Source organism: Mustelus asterias, chromosome 3, assembly GCF_964213995.1.
Source record: "Mustelus asterias chromosome 3, sMusAst1.hap1.1, whole genome shotgun sequence".
NCBI lineage: Eukaryota > Metazoa > Chordata > Chondrichthyes > Carcharhiniformes > Triakidae > Mustelus > Mustelus asterias.
The window spans coordinates 157553960-157572268 of NC_135803.1; the positions used below are offsets into that span (position 1 = coordinate 157553960).

Here is an 18309-nt window from a genome sequence, read left to right on the forward strand (position 1 = left end):
TTGGCTTCAGTTTGCTCTCACCAATAAAACACGAGTATTTCAGCTCTTTCCCCGGATGCTTTTCCTCCACTTTGGGTGAACTTGGCCAGAGATTCCTGGGTGTCAGTGGGGATGTTTCTCTTATTCAAGGAGGCTTTGAGGGTTAGGCCTGTGAAGAACCCTCACATGAGACTCCTGAAACAAGCGCTCTACTGGAGGTGTGGCAGGGCAAGCGAGCCCCAGGAGGGCTTCTGGGAATCTATGGCCCAAATCTATCCAAAGTGGGGTAAAAGCATCTGGAGAGGAGCTGAACAACTGGGGCGGTAACTTCCAGCCCCGCTTACCCCAAGACTGGAAAATCCCACCTGAGGTCAACGGATCTTTGCATGGCCCGGCCTCCCTGCCCGGTACGATTCCCATGGTGGCTGGGACGGGAAAATTCCGCCCTTAGAGCTTTATCACTGAGAGCAAGCTGTAGCCAAGTGTCGACAGAGGAAGTTGCATGTGGCACCCCAGCCACACACCCACCCAATGCACCCGGGCATCCACCCACCTGGGCACCCCACCCACCTGTTCCTCCAAACACCATCTGTCCCACCTGTGACAGACTGTCAGCCGCGCACTGGACCCTCAGTGACCTGAGAATTCAATTTTAGTGTGGAAACAGGTAATCCCCGACTCCGAGGGAGTGCCTGAGAAGAAGCTTGGCTAACCTACATTAGCTCCTAGATAAGTGACACCTTGGTGTTAAAATGCCCGTGTTTGTTTTCAGATCTCTCCATGTCTTCTTCCCTTCCCATCTACACAATCTCCTCCAGTCCCACCACCCTCATGACATCTAATATTGCTTGTTCCAATTTTAAATGCTCTATCATTGGCAACTGCCTGGGCCACTGGCCCTCCATAAATATCTCCACCTCTTTGACCTCCTTTGAGAGGCTCCCTTAAAACCAAATTCTATGCCTACTTTTTTTGTCGTGTGTCTTGAAGGCCGCCTTGGAGAACGCTTACCCGAAAATCGGAGGCGGAATGCCCTTGACTGCTGAAGTATTCCCCGACTGGAAGGGAACACTCCTGCCTGGTGATTGTTGTGCATTCAGCCTCTGATCTTCGGGTAAGTGTTCTCCAAGGCGGCCTTCACGACACATGACAACGCAGAATTGCTGAGCAGAAGCTGATAGCCAAGTTCTGCACACATGAGGACGGCCTCAACCGGGATCTTGGGTTCATGTCACACTATGTATTAACCCCCACCACTTGGCCTGGGCTTGCAAAATCTCACTAACTGTCCTGGCTCAAGACAATTCACACCTCTTTAACCTGTGATTATTCCTCTCTCCACTCGCATTGTCTGGACCTGCAAAAACCTGATTACCTGAAAAGTCTCGCATTCCAATCATTATCTCGCAATTGTGTCTGTGTGTATATGTGCTGTGTTTGTGAAACCCAACTCTCAACTCACCTGATGAAGGAGCAGTGCTCCGAAAGCTCGTGATTCCTAATAAACCTGTTGGACTTTACCCTGGTGTTGTGAGACTTCTTACTGTGCCTTTTTATTGAGCTGCCCGAATATCTTCCTAAATGTTCAGTGTCATTTCATCTTTATAATGCTCCTGTGAAGCACCTCAGGACATTTCATTCTGTTAAAGGCACTTGATAAATCCAAGTTCTCTTGCACAAATTCCCAAATTCCAATAATATCCGGGCTCCACAATAAAGGAAATAGACAGGCTGTACGTTCCAGTTTTAGAAAATGTTGGCATTTCTGAAAATCTTTCACACAGGTTCCAGCTGCAGGAAGTGGAACACATTCCCACCCTCTCCCGACCCTTCCTGCTCCTTGTATAATATCTGATCAAACAACAAGCCTCTTACCAAGCTCAAATGCTGCATGAAATGGAACATTTCCTGTAACTGGCTTATGGCCAAATTCACGTCTCTTGTTCTCGCTGTAATGTTATTTAGATGTGAAACTGGAATCTCCCTGTTCACTGAAGTTTGATGGGGACAGTGCAGAGGGAGCTTTACTCTGTATCTAACCCCGTGCTGTACCTGTCCTGGGAGTATTTGTTGGGGGACAGTGCAGAGGGAGCGTTACTCTGTATATAACCCCGTGCTGTACCTGTCCTGGGACTGTTTGATGGGGACAGTGTAGAGGGAGCTTTATCTGTATCTAACCCCGTGCTGTACCTTTCCTGGGAGTGTTTGATGGGACAGTGTTGAGGGAGCTTTACTCTGTATCTAACCCCATGCTGTACCTGTCCTGGGACTGTTTGATGGGGACAGTGTAGAGGGAGCGTTACTCTGTATATAACCCCGTGCTGTACCTGTCCTGGGACTGTTTGATGGGGACAGTGTAGAGGGAGCCTTCCTCTGTATCTAACCCCGTGCTGTACCTGTCCTGGGAATGTTTGATGGTCATGATGTGGAGATGCCGGCGTTGGACTGGGGTAAACACAGTACGAAGTTTAACAACACCAGGTTAAAGTCCAACAGGTTTATTTGATAGCAAAAGCCACACAGGCTTTCGGAGCTCCAAGCGCCTTCTTCAGGTGAGTGGGAATTCTGTTCACAAACAGGGCATATAAAGACACAGACTCAATTTACATGAATAATGGTTGGAATGCGAATACTTACAGCTAATCAAGTCTTTAAGATACAAAGAACGTGAGTGGATAGAGCATCAAGACAGGAGACACCACAGGGCTTGTCTTGTCTGGAGACAATACACATCTTTTTAGCCTATCTTGATGCTCTCTCCACTCACGTTGTTTGTATCTTAAAGACTTGATTAGCTGTAAGTATTCGCATTCCAACCATTATTCATGTAAATTGAGTCTGTGTCTTTATATGCTCTGTTTGTGAACAGAATTCCCACTCGCCTGAAGAAGGGGCTTGGAGCTCCGAAAGCTTGTGTGGCTTTTGCTACCAAATAAACCTGTTGGACTTTAACCTGGTGTTGTTAAACTTCTTACAATGTTTGATGGGGCATTGTAGAGGGAGCTTTACTCTGTATCTAGCCCCATGCTGGGCATGTCCTGGGAGTGTTTGATGGGGACAGTGTAGAGGGAGCTTTACCTGTATCTAACCCCGTGCTATCCCTGTGTTGAGAGTGTCTGATGGGGACAGTGTAGAGGGAGCTTTACTCTGTATCTAGCCCCATGCTGTACCTATCCTGGGAGTGTTTGATGGGGACAGTATAGAGGGAGCTTTACTCTGTAACTAACCCCGTGCTGTACCTGTCCTGGGAGTGTTTGATGGGACAGTGTAGAGGGAGCTTTGCTCTGTATCTAACCCCATGCTGTACCTGTCCTGGGAGTGTTTGATGGGGACAGTGTAGAGGGAGCTTTACTCTGTATCGAACCCCGTGCTGTACCTGTCCTGGGTGTGTTTGATGTGTTTGATTTCCACTCCATCTGACGAAGGAGCAGCGCTCCAAAAGCTAATGGCATTTGCTACCAAATAAACCTGTTGGACTTTAACCTGGTGTTGTTAAAACTCTTACTGTGTTTACCCCAGTCCAACGCCGGCATCTCCACATTGTGTTTGATGGGGACAGTGTAGAGGGAGCTTTACTCTGTATCTAACCCCATGCTGTACCTGTCCTGGGAGTATTTGATGGGGACAGTGTAGAGGGAGCTTTACTCTGTATCTAACCCCGAGCTGTACCTGTCCTGGGAGTGTTTGATGAGGACAGTGTCGAGGGAGCTTTACTCTGTATCTAACCCCGTGCTGTGCCTGTTCTGGGAGTGTTTGATGCTGAAATGTAAAGCATTGTTTTCCAGTGTTGAACATTCACTGAGCTCTCTGTTATGGCAAACATTTTGATGCCGTCCCAAGCCTATGACATCTTTCTGACTTGCTTTTCCACACGGGGAGGCTTCCTAGATGGTTGGGCTCAATTCTGTACGTCCAGTGGTGTTGGAATTTGTATCTTTTAGTTCAGTGCAACACTCAGCACATGAGAGCTGATCCATCTTATCTGAAATGGCCTTATCAGAGCAGCAGGGGCTTTTAATTAAATATTTGGACACTGCACACATTAACTCTCTAATCGGCCACTGTAAACACTCGATAGCCCCTAAAGGGAGTTTAATGAATCCAAATAGCAGAGAATAAGTTACCATGGAGATTAAAAGGTCAGGGCATTGGACTCACTGGCTGGTTTCTACACAATGGGCTTGTGTCAAGCGGCCCCTGACGGATTGTAAAGGTGCATTAGTGAGCATTGGGTGGGGGAGTGGATTGTGGATTACAGACAGACTGAGGCCCTGGCAAGGCTTCAGTGACCTCCTCTAATACTCACACTTTCTCACAAGGGTGGCGACTGGGCCTCCTGGAACAGCAGAGGTTCAGTCAGCCCTCTAGTGTCCCTGGGAAGGGTGGAGATTTCTTTGACTGGATTCAGCATCTGGGATTAGAAACAGAAAACTCTGTTGGAGTCCACAATCCCACTCCGTATCCAATCAGCCTCACTGGAAAGACAGCAGCCGGGGCAGGATTCTGCTTGGCTATGAGGCCAAACACAGTTCAATAGCCCTCGATTCCTTTCCCCACCTGACCATCTCATCTGAAAGAAATAAAAAAAGAAACATCCCAAAGGACTTTCATCCAATTAAGTATTTGGACACCTCGGGAAGCTCAGGGATGGATGTTAATCTGCACCCTGTTGCTCTGGGCACAAGGTAAATTCCAGTTGTATAAATCTCTGGTCAGACTCCATTGGGAGTTTTGTGTTCAGTTCTGGGCACTCCAGGAAGGATGCAGTGGCCTTGGACAGAATGTGATTCACCAAAAAAGAGGTAAGTTATGAGGGCAGCTGCATGGAAGAGGTTTGTATTCTCTTAAATATAAATTATTAAGGATTGATTAAGGTGATTAAGGAAGTTCTGATAAACCTTTCTAAAACTCTGGTTTAACCTCCGTTCTGGGTGCTGCACTATAGGGAGGATGTGAGGGCATTGGAGAGAGTGCAGAAAAGATTCACGAGAATGGTCCCTGGAACGAGGAACATAGTTATGTGGAAAGATTGAAGAAGTTGGGACTGATTTCCTTGCAGGAGAGAAGATTGAGAGGAGATTTGCTGGAGATATTCACAATCATGAGGGGTTAACAGAGTAGATGGGGAGAAATTGTTCCCATTGCGGGAAGGATTGAGAACTGGAGGATACTGACTGAAGTTGAACGATGAAAGGAGCAAAAGTGACATGAGAAAATAAACTTTACGCAGTGACTGGTTCCAACCTGCAACATACTTCCTGAGAGTGTGGTAGAGGAAGATTCAGCTGGAGATTTCCGAATGGAAGTGAATAAGTATCTGAAGAGAGAGAATTTGCAGAGCTAAAGGGTAAGGGCAAGGAGGAGAGGCACTGGCTGATATGCTTTTGTAAAGAGCTGGCACGGACATGATTGGCTGAATGGCCTCCTCATGGGCCAAAACCATTCCTTGATACATTCTATAATTTGCTACGGTTGATAGCGAGAAAGTATTTCCTCTGTTGAGGGTCAGGGTGGGGGTGGGAGGGGTGATGGTAGGGGCTGCTGTTGGGTAGAGAGTCCAGAACAAGGAGATATAACTTTAAAATGAGAGCTAGGTCATTCAGGGGTGATGTTAGGAAGCACTTCCTCACACATAGGGGAGTGGGAATCTGGAACTTTCTCTCCCAAAATGTTCTTGAGGTTGGGGCTCAATTGAAAATGTCAAAATGAATATTTTGTTGGATTTGGGATTCAGGGTTACTGAGCCAAGGCCTGTCGGTGGAGTTCAGATACAAATCAACTCTGATCTCCTCCTATTTCACTGAAAGAGACCCAAGTGGTTAGAAAATTACTCTGAGCAGAATGGGAGAAACCTGCAGGATAATGGGATTTGCTCCCGGGCATGTGCTGGCTAATTGCAGTTGAGTTTATTTGGTTATGAAAGGATGAAATGTTCAGAGAATGTCCAGTCTCTGGGAAGTGGGCAGCTTTCCTCATTCACAGCTACTGTTGTTGATGCCATTATATGTCCATTTGGGAATGTGATGTGTGAAATCTCCCAGGTCTCTGCAGTGATGAGCTTTACATGCTGAGGAGCATTGGGTTTTATCTTTTGTTCTCTCATCTCCTGCCAATAAGAATGGAGTTGGAGGGAGAGGTGACCCAGGGGTGACCTCCCAGCTGGGAACTGAAATTTCATCTAGAGATTCCCATTGTCTTTCTGTCTGTAAGAGGGCAGAGTCACAGAATAAGAGGATGCTCATTTAAAATGGATTTGAGGAAGAATTTCTTCTCTCAGAGAGTGATGAATCTTTAGAATTCTTTACCCCAGGAAGCTGTGGAGGCCGGGTCCTTGGACATTTTCAAGGCTGAGATTGATGGGTTTTTAATGAGTTGGGGAATTAAGGGTTCCGGCGATTAGGCCGGAAATTGGAGTTAGTCAGTGTTAGATCAACCATGATCTTATTAAATGGAGCAGCAGGCTCTTTTTGCCCTCTCCTCTTCTCTTGAAGATTTAGCTCTTGCTGAAGTATCCCAGGCTGCGTGATGGAGGTTGCAGAGGCTGTAGGTGACTGTGGCACTGATGCTGTTAAATGCAGTCCTGGTTACATGCAACTGGGGAACTCGCTGGCCAATGGTCAGGAACAGGGTCACTAACTCATTGTCTAATTGTAGAGTCTAACAATGCCATTCATGTTTGATTTCACCTCTGTGGAACAACTAGTGAAATTCATCCATCATTGAATGATACAAAACAATCCCTTAGCCTGGCAATTTCCTCCTTTTCTATTTATCCTTTGAAAGTTGTTAAATCTGCTCCCACCACCCTTTCAGGCAGCGCCTTCCAGATCACAACAACTCGCTGTGTAAAAACAAAATGTGGGCGGCATGGTGGCACATTGGTTAGCACTGCTGCCTCACAGCACCAGTGACCCAGATTCAATTCCAGCCTCTGGTCACTGTCTGTGTGAAGTTTGCAAGTTCTCCCCGTGTCTGCGTGGGTTTCCTCCGGGTGCTCCGGTCTCCTCCCGCAGTCCAAAGATGTACGTGTTAGGTTGATTGGCCATGATAAATTGCCCCTTAGTGTCAGGGGGACGAGCAGGGTAAATATGTGGGGTTACAGGAATAGGGCCTGTTGTGGTCGGTGTGGACTCAATGGGCCGAATGGCCTCTTTCTGTACTGTAGAGGTTCTATGAAAATTCTCCTCTCCTTCTCTCCAGGTTTTTTTGTCAATTATTTTAAATCTCTATCCTTCAGTAACTGACCCTCCTGCCAATGGAACAGCCATGCCCTGCTGCTTTTATTAAAGATGTGGAGATGCCGGCGTTGGACTGGGGTAAGCACAGTAAGAAGTCTCACAACACCAGGTTAAAGTCCAACAGGTTCCCCACTTTAACCTGGTGTTGTGAGACGTCTTACTGTGCTTTTATCAAAACCATTCATAATTTTGAACACCTCTATTAAATCTTCTTTGAAGTTTCTCTCCTCTAAGGAGAACGATCTCAGCTTCCTGTCCCTGCTGTCATTCTAGTAAGTCTCCTCCAAGCTCTCTCCAAGTTCCTGACATTCTTCCTGTGTTCAAGGTGATATATAAATGGAAGTTGTTGTTGTTAATATTCACTGTTCCTTGAGATTCATCCAATTTAACTTGGCACAGAGTAGAGATCGAATCTGGAAATGTTCTGGCCTGTGCGACTTAATCTTCCCAGACCCCATGTGATAGAGACTGGATTTCTTAATACTGATTCAAGTGTAAAATGGGGATGAGAAGGACCAATTCTGGGATTTTGACACTATAAGGATGCCTGAAAAGTGTCCATCCTGAATGTGGATCAGGAAATTTCAGACGTCACGGGGTTAGACCCTGTCCCCATGCTTTTCGGGGAGCCTGTGCCTATTCCAAACCCTCAGCAGGAATTGGGTTTGGGAATGTGTGGAGGACAAAGAACCGCTAAAACTTGAGATTCTGCAGCGGCCCCAACTATTGCATTTCCCCCATCATCCAGAAGAACCCCCACCCCACCCCAACATTCTGGGACTTATCTTCAGGCTACTGCTAGCAAGGCAAGTACCCCAAAATCCATCTTCCAAGAGGCAAGGCTGCCAGCAGAGAGACAATAGACGCAAACTGTTTACTCAGCGATTCCAAATCAGAGCCAAGGACAAATCTCGAGCCTGCCTCAGTCCGTACTGGTTAGAGTGCAGTGCTTGCCCAATGCTGTTACCCAGTCCCAGAAATGGCTCTGTAGGAATTTCTGGCTCAATTTGTTCCATACAGTTGTGGTGAACGGGAAGATCCCGTCAGTTTGAAAGGTCATATCATAAACACGAGTTGCCCCTGAAATGTGCTATAAATGTGTAGATATGTCTGTGTCTACATGCAATCAATAGCAGAGGCCTCATTACAGGCCAAAGTTTGAGGTTTTACTCATCCAGTAAATACAACTTCAGTCACTACAACCTGTTTGTATTAACCTTTAGCAATCCATTAATGTTTGGAGAGCTTATTGACCTTTCACACAATGGTCCTCTATGTGCGTCTCTAAAATATTCTTGGTTGTTCACACGTTGAAGATTAAACATTTATGCTATCTCTGTAACCTCCTCCAGCCCCACAACTCTCTGAGATCTCTGCGCTCCTCCAATTCTGGTCCCTTGAGCATCTTTTGATTTTAATCGCTCCACTGTTGGCAGCCGTGCCTTCAGCTGCCTGGGCGCCAAGCTCTGGAATTCCTTCCCTAAACCTCTCCACCGCACTCTCCTTATTTAAGACTCTCCTCAAACCTGCCTCTTTGATCAAGGTTTTGGTGAGCTGACCTCGTATTGTCTTATGTGGCTCTGTGTCAAATTTTGTTTGACAGTTGCTCCTGTGAAGCACCTGGGATGTTTTATTACATTAAAGGTGCTCTATAAATGCGAGTTGTTGCTGGTGATCCAGTGTGTTATTTGGACAGGGTGAAAGGGTAGAAATCATGCTTGGTCAGACACACTGGCTGATAGCAAATCCGCAGGCCTTGGTTTGTTGTTTCATAGGGTCAGGATGTAAAAACAGCCGAGTGACTGATTCACCTCCTTCATTGCAATCTGCTGTTTAGTATTTTAAGGGATGGAATTTTCCACTGAAGAATATTTATTTTAAGGCAAATTCCAATTTTAAGAAAGAAAACAAACAATTGATAGTTATCACGATGCGTGAGCATCTCTGAAATGTTCAAAAGCTGCTGAGAAAGTTTGACCCTGACCGTATCTTCTGTATTTGTCCGGGAGGGGAGTTGGCAAGGCCAAATTCGGAAGAAAGAAAACAGTGGAGTGAGCAGGGAGAGGACGCAGTCTGAGAATCTCAAGACCCTGGGTTTGAAAAGGGTCAGTTGTCTCTGATTTTTGCACAGAGTTGTAGCTTGAAGCCTGCTTCTGCAACGGTTCCCAGCCCCTGTGAGGTAGGGTGATTGCTCCACTGATAATTCTCCACAAGAAAATGTCCAAACGCTGAGAAGGAACTTGGCAGCTGGGGCCTGAATGTGTAATTTTACAACTGGAGACATTAGATTAATATAACTAAGAATTAGATCACTACATTATATGCGGAATGGATTATTAATAGCCAATAACTGAGTCTAAATGGGGTAGAGATGCAAAGGAATCTAATGGGACACAGTCACAAGTTATTAAAAGCAGCAACACAGCTTAACAGAGCCAGTAAAAGAGCAAAGCTTGTGGTACATTTTTAAAAGGATAAATTTCAAAAGCAGAGAAGTTATGTGAATAGAATCTTGGTTAGACGGCACTTGGAGAGCTGTGAATAGTTCTGGTCTCCGTATTATAAAAAGAATATAGAGACACTGGAGAAGGTTCAAAAAAGATTCATCAGGAAGATGCCAAAACTGCGAGCTAAAACAGTCAGGAAAGGTTGAATAGGTCGAAGCTCTTCTTTCTTTACAAAAGAGATGGCTGAGGGGTGAAATGGAGATGTCATTAAAATTATAAAGAGTTTTGATAGGGAATATAAATATACGATAGTCATTTTTTAAAATAAGATAGTCATTAATGAATGCAATTGGGAATTCTGGAGAAACGTCTTTTTCCAGAGAGTGGGATGACTGTGGAACAGGGAGTGGTTGAATAACATTTTAAGGAGAAGCTGGATTAACACAGGAGGGAGAAAGGAATAGAAGGATATGGTGATACATAGAACATAGAACAGTACAGCACAGAACAGGCCCTTCGGCCCACGATGTTGTGCCGAGCTTTATCTGAAACCAAGATCAAGCTATCCCACTCCCTATCATCCTGGTGTGCTCCATGTGCCTATCCAATAACCGCTTAAATGTTCCTAAAGTGTCTGACTCCACTATCACTGCAGGCAGTCCATTCCACACCCCAACCACTCTCTGCGTAAGGAACCTACCTCTGATATCCTTCCTATATCTCCCATCATGAACCCTATAGTTATGCCCCCTTGTAATAGCTCCATCCACCCGAGGAAATAGTCTTTGAACGTTCACTCTATCTATCCCCTTCATCATTTTATAAACCTCTATTAAGTCTCCCCTCAGCCTCCTCCGCTCCAGAGAGAACAGCCCTAGCTCCCTCAACCTTTCCTCATAAGACCTACCCTCCAAACCAGGCAGCATCCTGGTAAATCTCCTCTGCACTCTTTCCAGCGCTTCCACATCTTTCTTATAGTGAGGTGACCAGAACTGCACACAATATTCCAAATGTGGTCTCACCAAGGTCCTGTACAGTTGCAGCATAACCCCACGGCTCTTAAACTCCAACCCCCTGTTAATAAAAGCTAACACACTATAGGCCTTCTTCACAGCTCTATCCACTTGAGTGGCAACCTTTAGAGATCTGTGGATATGGACCCCAAGATCTCTCTGTTCCTCCACAGTCTTCAGAACCCTACCTTTGACCCTGTAATCCACATTTAAATTAGTCCTACCAAAATGAATCACCTCACATTTATCAGGGTTAAACTCCATTTGCCATTTTTCAGCCCAGCTTTGCATCCTATCTATGTCTCTTTGCAGCCTACAACAGCCCTCCACCTCATCCACTACTCCACCAATCTTGGTGTCATCAGCAAATTTACTGATCCACCCTTCAGCCCCTTCCTCTAAGTCATTAATAAAAATCACAAAGAGCAGAGGACCAAGCACTGATCCCTGTGGCACTCCGCTAGCAACCTGCCTCCAGTCTGAAAATTTTCCATCCACCACCACCCTCTGTCTTCGATCGGATTTGTGAGGCACGACTTGCCCTTCACGAATCCGTGCTGACTATCCCGGATTAATCCGCATCTTTCTAAATGGTCGTAAATCCCATCCCTAAGGACCTTTTCCATCAATTTACCAACCACCGAAGTAAGACTAACCGGTCTATAATTACCAGGGTCATTTCTATTCCCTTTCTTAAACAGAGAAACAACATTCGCCATTCTCCAGTCCTCTGGCACCATCCCCGTGGACAGTGAAGACCCAAAGATCAAAGCCAAAGGCTCTGCAATCTCATCCCTTGCCTCCCAAAGAATCCTAGGATATATTTCATCAGGCCAGGGGACTTATCGACCTTCAGTTTATTCAAAACTGCCAGGACATCCTCCCTCCAAACATCTATTTCCTCCAGCCTATTAGCCTGTAACACCTTCTCTTCCTCAAAAACATGGCCCCTCTCCTTGGTGAACACTGAAGAAAAGTATTCATTCATCACCTCGCCTATCTCTACTGACTCCATACACAAGTTCCCACTACTGTCCTTGACCGGCCCTAACCTCACCCTGGTCATTCTTTTATTCCTCACATAAGAGTAAAAAGCCTTGGGGTTTTCCTTGATCCGACCCGCCAAGGACTTCTCGTGTCCCCTCCTAGCTCTCCTAAGCCCCTTTTTCAGCTCATTCCTTGCTAACTTGTAACCCTCAATCGAGCCATCTGAACTTTGTTTCCTCATCCCTACATAAGCTTCCCTCTTCCTTTTCACAAGACATTCCACCTCTTTCGTGAACCATGGTTCCCTCACTCGGCTCCTCCCTGCCTGACAGGGACATACCTATCAAGGACACCCAGTATTTGTTCCTTGAAAAAGTTCCACTTTTCATTAGTGCCTTTCCCTGACAGTTTCTGTTCCCATCTTATGCCCCCTAATTCTTGCCTAATCGCATCATAATTACCTCTCCCCCAATTGTAAACCTTGCCCTGCCGTACGGCCCTATCCCTCTCCATTGCAATAACAAAAGACACCGAATTGTGGTCACTATCTCCAAAGTGCTCTCCCACAACCAAATCTAACACTTGGCCCGGTTCATTTCCCAGTACCAAGTCCAATGTGGCCTCACCTCTTGTGAGGAGGTGGGAGGATGCTCAAGTGAAGCAGAAATCCTAGCACAGAGCAATTGGGCCGAATGGCCTGTTTGTTTGCTGTACATTGTATGGAGTTATGCAGATTAGCGAGATGTTTCAAAGAACAAAGAAAGAACAAATAAAATTACAGCACAGGAACATAGAACATTACAGCGCAGTACAGGCCCAGTATTCTGTATTCCTGTTACTCCATCCAAAGTGAATCACCTCACGCTTTTCTGCATTGAACTCCATTTGCCACCTCTCAGCCCAGCTCTGCAGCTTATCTATGTCCCTCTGTAACCTGCAACAACCTTCCGCACTGTCCACAACTCCACCGACTTTAGTGTCATCTGCAAATTTACTAACCCATCCTTCTACGCCCTCATCCAGGTCATTTATAAAAATGACAAACAGCAGTGGCCCCAAAACAGATCCTTGCGGTACACCACTAGTAACTGAACTCCAGGATGAACATTTCCCATCAACCACCACCCTCTGTCTTCTTACAGCGAGCCAATTCCTGATCCAAACCGCTAAATCACCCTCAATCCCATGCGCCCGTATTTTCTGCAATAGCTTACCGTGGGGAATCTTATCCTGATGTAAGGCTCACCTTTTGCTCCCCTTCTTAAACAAAGGAACAACATTGGCTATTCTCCAATCCTCTGGGACCTCCCCTGTAGCCAGTGAGGATACAAAGATTTCTCTCAAGGCCCCGATTGGAATGCTAGATAATTTCCCACTCCAGGTGAGGAAAAGGGGAAAAGCTGGGACTCCTTTTCCTGATAATTGCTCAGTGAGTACTGCTGGATAGTGTGGTCAGAGCCCTGCTTCATTGTGATGCCTTCTAAAGTAGGATAGTCCATTGCCTTGCTGTGGTCTCAGGAAGCTGGGATGAGATACTAAGCGGGCAGACCAGCACTGTATTGCAGCTTTATAGAACATTAGTGAGGCCGCACGTGGAATATAGTGTTCAATTCTGGTCACCACACTACCAGAAGGATGTGGAGGCTTTGAAGAGGGTACAGAAAAGATTTACCAGGATGTTGCCTGGTATAGAGGGCATTAGCTATGAGGAGAGGTTGGAGAAACTTGGTTTGTTCTCACTGGAACGACGGAGGTTGAGGGGAGACCTGATGGAAGTCTACAAGATTATGAGAGGCGTGGATAGTCAGAAGCTTTTCCCCAGGGTGGAAAAGTCAATTACTCGGGGGCACAGGTTTAAGGTGCGAGGGGCAAGGTTTAAAGGAGATGTATGAGGCAGATTTTTTACACAGAGGGTGGTGGGTGCCTGGAATTCGCTGCCGGGGGAGGGAGTGGAAGCGGATACAATAGTGAGTTTTAAGGGGCGTTTTGACAAATACATGAATAGGATGGGAATAGAGGGATACGGTCCCCGGAAAGGGTAGGGGGTTTTAGTTCAGTCGGGCAGCATGGTCGGTGCAGGCTTGGAGGGCCGAAGGGCCTGTTCCTGTGCTGTAATTTTCTTTGTTCTTTGTTCTGTACCTCAGTTCCCCAGCACAAACTACAGGCTAAAACCCATCTTCTGAGGTAAAGTCCCACAGGATATTCGATGATGGGTGAAAAGATGTCCTTAACATTGACAAGCACCAATACCTGATACACTAATATGCTGTCACAGCTGGTGCCAAGTGTATGAGGGACAGTCGGCTTGAGTCACTTATTTCTGGAACACCTGGCATATAACAAGTCAGGAATAGTTCCCGACCTCAACCAGATCCTCATCCTGTTAGCAGCTTCTCACTATGTTCATTGGAAGAGAGAGTGTGTGTGTGTGGGAGAGAGAGAGAGTGCATGCCTGAGATAGAGGGAGGGGGAGTGCGTGTGTGAGATGGAGGGGGAGGGAGTTACTGCTCCCACCGACTTCTTACTCAGTCTGGAGGAAAGGGGACATTCCTCCTCCTGTCCATCTCCTGCATCAAGAGATCTGAGAACTCTCGTGCACACTCTGATCTACTGCTCCATTCCTGCCATTTCTTCCTGCTGTGTTCCCCAGCCACTTGAAAGAACTGTTGAAGCCAGAAAGCACCTCCCCTTTAATAGCTACAGGTTGGTTTTAAGCCACACAGCAACATGTTTAACACTGGGCTCTTTGCCACAAACATCAAAATGAGCGTGCATCACTTTGATTCAGCGACTCTCAAACATTGCAATCCATGTGCTTATTAACAATCCTGACTGAATTTTTAGCTCCTTTCCTGTTAAATACACCAACACCCTTGAAATAAAAGCTGTCATACAATTTGACTTCCTAATTTCTTGCTGTATCTGCATGTTACCTCTCCGATATCTAGACACAGACACCCACATTGACACACACCCTCAGACGGACTCTCACCCACTCTTATTTTGTACTGAGATGATTAACGTAACTTTGAAATCAAAGAAAGAACAATTAAGAGAAAGCTTTGAGGATAAGTAATGTTTATGATATCATAGAGTTGCTGCCACTAACCGATATCTCTCTATCTCTTCCTACCTCTCTGTCCAGCTGCAGTGGCGACTGTTGCTCAGGATCCGAACTCTGCCCATGGCTGTGCCCAGGGAAGCTGCTATCCCGCCACCGGAGATCTCCTTGTGGGTCGGCAAAACAAGCTGACAGCTTTGTCTACCTGTGGGCTGAGGGGTCAACAGCCGTACTGCATCGTCAGTCACCTGCAGGTAAGTGCAACAAGACATGAGGTGTGAGTGGGTATCTCATGGAGGGTCAGTGCTGGGTTGTGAAATCTATTTTGGTTTGGTTTGGGTTTTATTTTTGTAGCTTGCTGTGTATTGTTAAAAGGTCAGAGATTTATAGGAAACATTAGCAGTTCTTTAAATCGCTGGTATTTTGGTTGAATTGGTGAAATTTTGGTTTCTGATCATAGTCAATATTCTACAGACTTCATGGAGCTAGTATTTAAACATCAAACCACTGCTCCTCAACCTATTTTTCAATGTGACCCCACTATAACACTTGAAAATTAACATGACCACAAATGCCAACAAAAAAACATTCAGCTCACAAAACAGCACAGCAACATTCAGCATGTAATTACTAAAGTTTACATATTACAGATCAACATATTGTACATGAAAATCATTGTTGTTAAAATGTTTGTATCAATGTAATTATTGTATACAATTTTAGAATCATAGAATGATTACAGCATAGGAGGCCAGTCGGCCCATCATGTCAGTGCCAGCTCGCTGAAGGAGCAATTCACATAGTCCCACTCCCTGAACATTTTCCCTTTTCAGAGGATTATCCAATTCCCTTCTGAAAGCCTCGATTGAAGCTGCCTCCACACACTCTCCAGCAGTGCGTAATAGTGGAATAAAGTTTCTTTATGTACAATGCGATTTAAATAAGTATTGGGCAGTAATGGAAAACTGACCACAGCTAGAACATGAAAATGTGCCTGCAATAAATCAGGCTCTAATCATTCTTGGCCAGTGCTCCAGCAGGATGTCTCTCAATCATTTCTTGGTTTGATTTTGAACAGGACGAGAAAAAGTGTTTCATCTGTGATTCCCGTAAACCCTACGATAGACTGCGAAATCCTAACAGCCACAGAGTGGAGAACGTGATTACAACCTTTGCACAGTATCGTAAGAAAGCCTGGTGGCAATCGGAGAATGGTGAGTCTTTGAAACCTTCTGATATGGTGATGGCAATGGAAGAATTTGGTGTTAGCACCAGCTGAGACCTCACCATGACTTAGCTGTGTAACTGGCTGTTTGCCTCAGTTAGGGGAGGTAGTGGTGTAGTGGTATTATGACTGGGCTAGTAATCCAGAGACCCAGGGTAATGCTCTGGGGACCCGGGTTCAAAACCCATCACAGCAGATGGTAAAATTTGAATTCAATAAAATCTGGAATGAAAAGTCTATTGATAACCATGAAACCATTGTCGATTGTCGTAAAAACCCATCTGGTTCACCAATGTCCTTTAGGGAAGGAAATCTGCCGTCCTTACCCGGTCTGGCTGACATGTGACTCCAGACCCAAAGCAACATGGTTGACTCTTAAATGCCATTTGGAATGGACAATAAATGCTGGCCCAGCTAGCGACAGCCACATCCCATGAACAAATATATAAAAGAAGTTGGTCGCTTGACTGTGAATCAGAAGATGTTGGGTTTGTGTTCTCTGTCTGGATAGTCTCTGAAGGGCAGTGGCAGTAATGCAGGACTTGGGCTATTATTGATTGCACAGCACTTCCAAAAGGGAAGTAGGTATTTGTCTGTGTCCAACCTTCACCAAGAGCAGAATAACTGTTAAAACAGTTCTCTATCTAACCCAGTTGTCACCAATCCCCAGGACCTCCTCTGTGTGAGATTGTATACACTTGTTTCTACCCTTAAGTGTAGCCAGAGAACCTTCAGCAGTGTGTCTCCTCTTGCTCTCTCACTGTTATCTGGACTCCCCCATGAGTCTGTCCTTGCCCTCTATCCTGTGTTGAGTTCCTTGCTGTTCATCGTTGATATTGGGAGGGATTGAGCCCACACTCTCTATCCGTGACATCGCCAGCAGGGGTTCAAGATCCAGTGAAATTCAGGAATCAGGAATCTTGCCGGTGAGACTGTGATATCCAATTTTCGCTGCCCTGTACTGACCATGTGATCAGGTTCTCACCGATCATGGGCATGAACAGTGGCTCCTGGTCCCCCAAATCTCTGATTTTGAATTTGCTGTCCTCTATTTAAATCTTATCTTATAACTTCCAATCTCTTCTGACCTTAAAACTGCCCTCAACTTGAACTCTGCCAGCTTGTTGTATCCCAATCCCTCTGTTTAGCCCAGTATTGGATGCTGGACCTTCAGTTGAATGATTGTCAAGCTGGCCGACCCTTGCTGTCTGGCAGAGTGTTGCGTGGATCTGATTCCTGATAAATGTCACGCTTTCAGGAGATGGGGGGTGGGGGGGGGTTAGAGAGAGCCATCAACAGAAAGTGTCTCTCTTCAGTTCTCTCATTAAGGGTGAGCACAGATGTTTGTGTGTTGGGCCCAGTTTTAAGGAGTGAGAGAACAGTAAGGTCAGTGTGTGAAGACATTGCTTTCCTCAGAATAGACAGCATTTGGCCACTCTCCTCTTCCTGTTTCTCTCTCTCTGGAATGTGTGAATGGGCCAGAAAGTGTCTATGCCAGAATTGGTAGCCCATTGCCACATATCAGAAGGAAAATATATCTGTTGGGTTTGGGCAGAGATCTGTCGGCTACTGGAACACAGAGAGTGAATCTGCTGCTGACAGCAATGAATCCCCATTGATGAACACAGTGTAACCTTGCCTCTCCCCACTGCTGTTTCCAAATGCCAGTTAATCTCAGGAAAGTTCTGTGCTGATGTTTTCCATCTCTTCCCTGTGGAATACTGGGGGTGGAGCCGAGTATTTAAATACTAGCACCTGCCCGAAGCCAGAGATTTCTCTCTGACTCTCTCTCTCTCCAGGGGTTCTGTGAGATACACTGCATCATTACCAGGAACTTATCCTTCCTGAGTGGAGCGAATCAGCGAGTAGCAGCAGCATGTTGGAACATAGACAGCCTGACAACCGGCTCTGATCCCTTCCACATGTAATATCCGTGGACATAGAGACACAGACACACACACACCCACACACACACAGAGACACCACACACACTGAGACCCACCCACACTCTGAGACCCACATACACACACTGAGACACACGCACACACACCTCCACACACTGAGACACACACACCCACACACTGAGACACATACACACACCGAGACACACACACACACATACTGAGACACACACACACACTGAGATGTGCACACACACAGACGTGCGCACACCCACACACAGACACGGCAACGCACACACACTCGCAGACACACGAACAGCCACGCAGACACTCAGGAGTGCAGCCCTCCTTCAGTACTGCTCTGGATGTGTTGGCCTGGATTATGAGCTGAACCTTCTAGAGGGGAGACAGCCTCCCTGCTGGGGGCCAGCTATTGGATTGATAACTGAGCTAGAGCT

The 18309-nt window shown here is 46.0% G+C and overlaps 1 protein-coding gene across 3 annotated transcripts in view; it reads left to right on the forward strand.

Annotated features, from left to right (window-relative positions):
- LOC144491758 (laminin subunit beta-2-like) overlaps nucleotides 1-18309 on the forward strand; it is a 138843-nt gene that overhangs the window by 10192 nt on the left and 110342 nt on the right. For 2 of the 3 annotated variants that reach the window (XM_078210013.1, XM_078210015.1), the window contains exons 2-3: nucleotides 14810-14979; nucleotides 15804-15939. In XM_078210013.1, coding sequence (XP_078066139.1) covers nucleotides 14810-14979; nucleotides 15804-15939 — 306 coding nt within the window. The remainder of the gene's footprint in view (nucleotides 1-14809; nucleotides 14980-15803; nucleotides 15940-18309) is intronic. The other variant, XM_078210014.1, reaches the window with a different exon arrangement.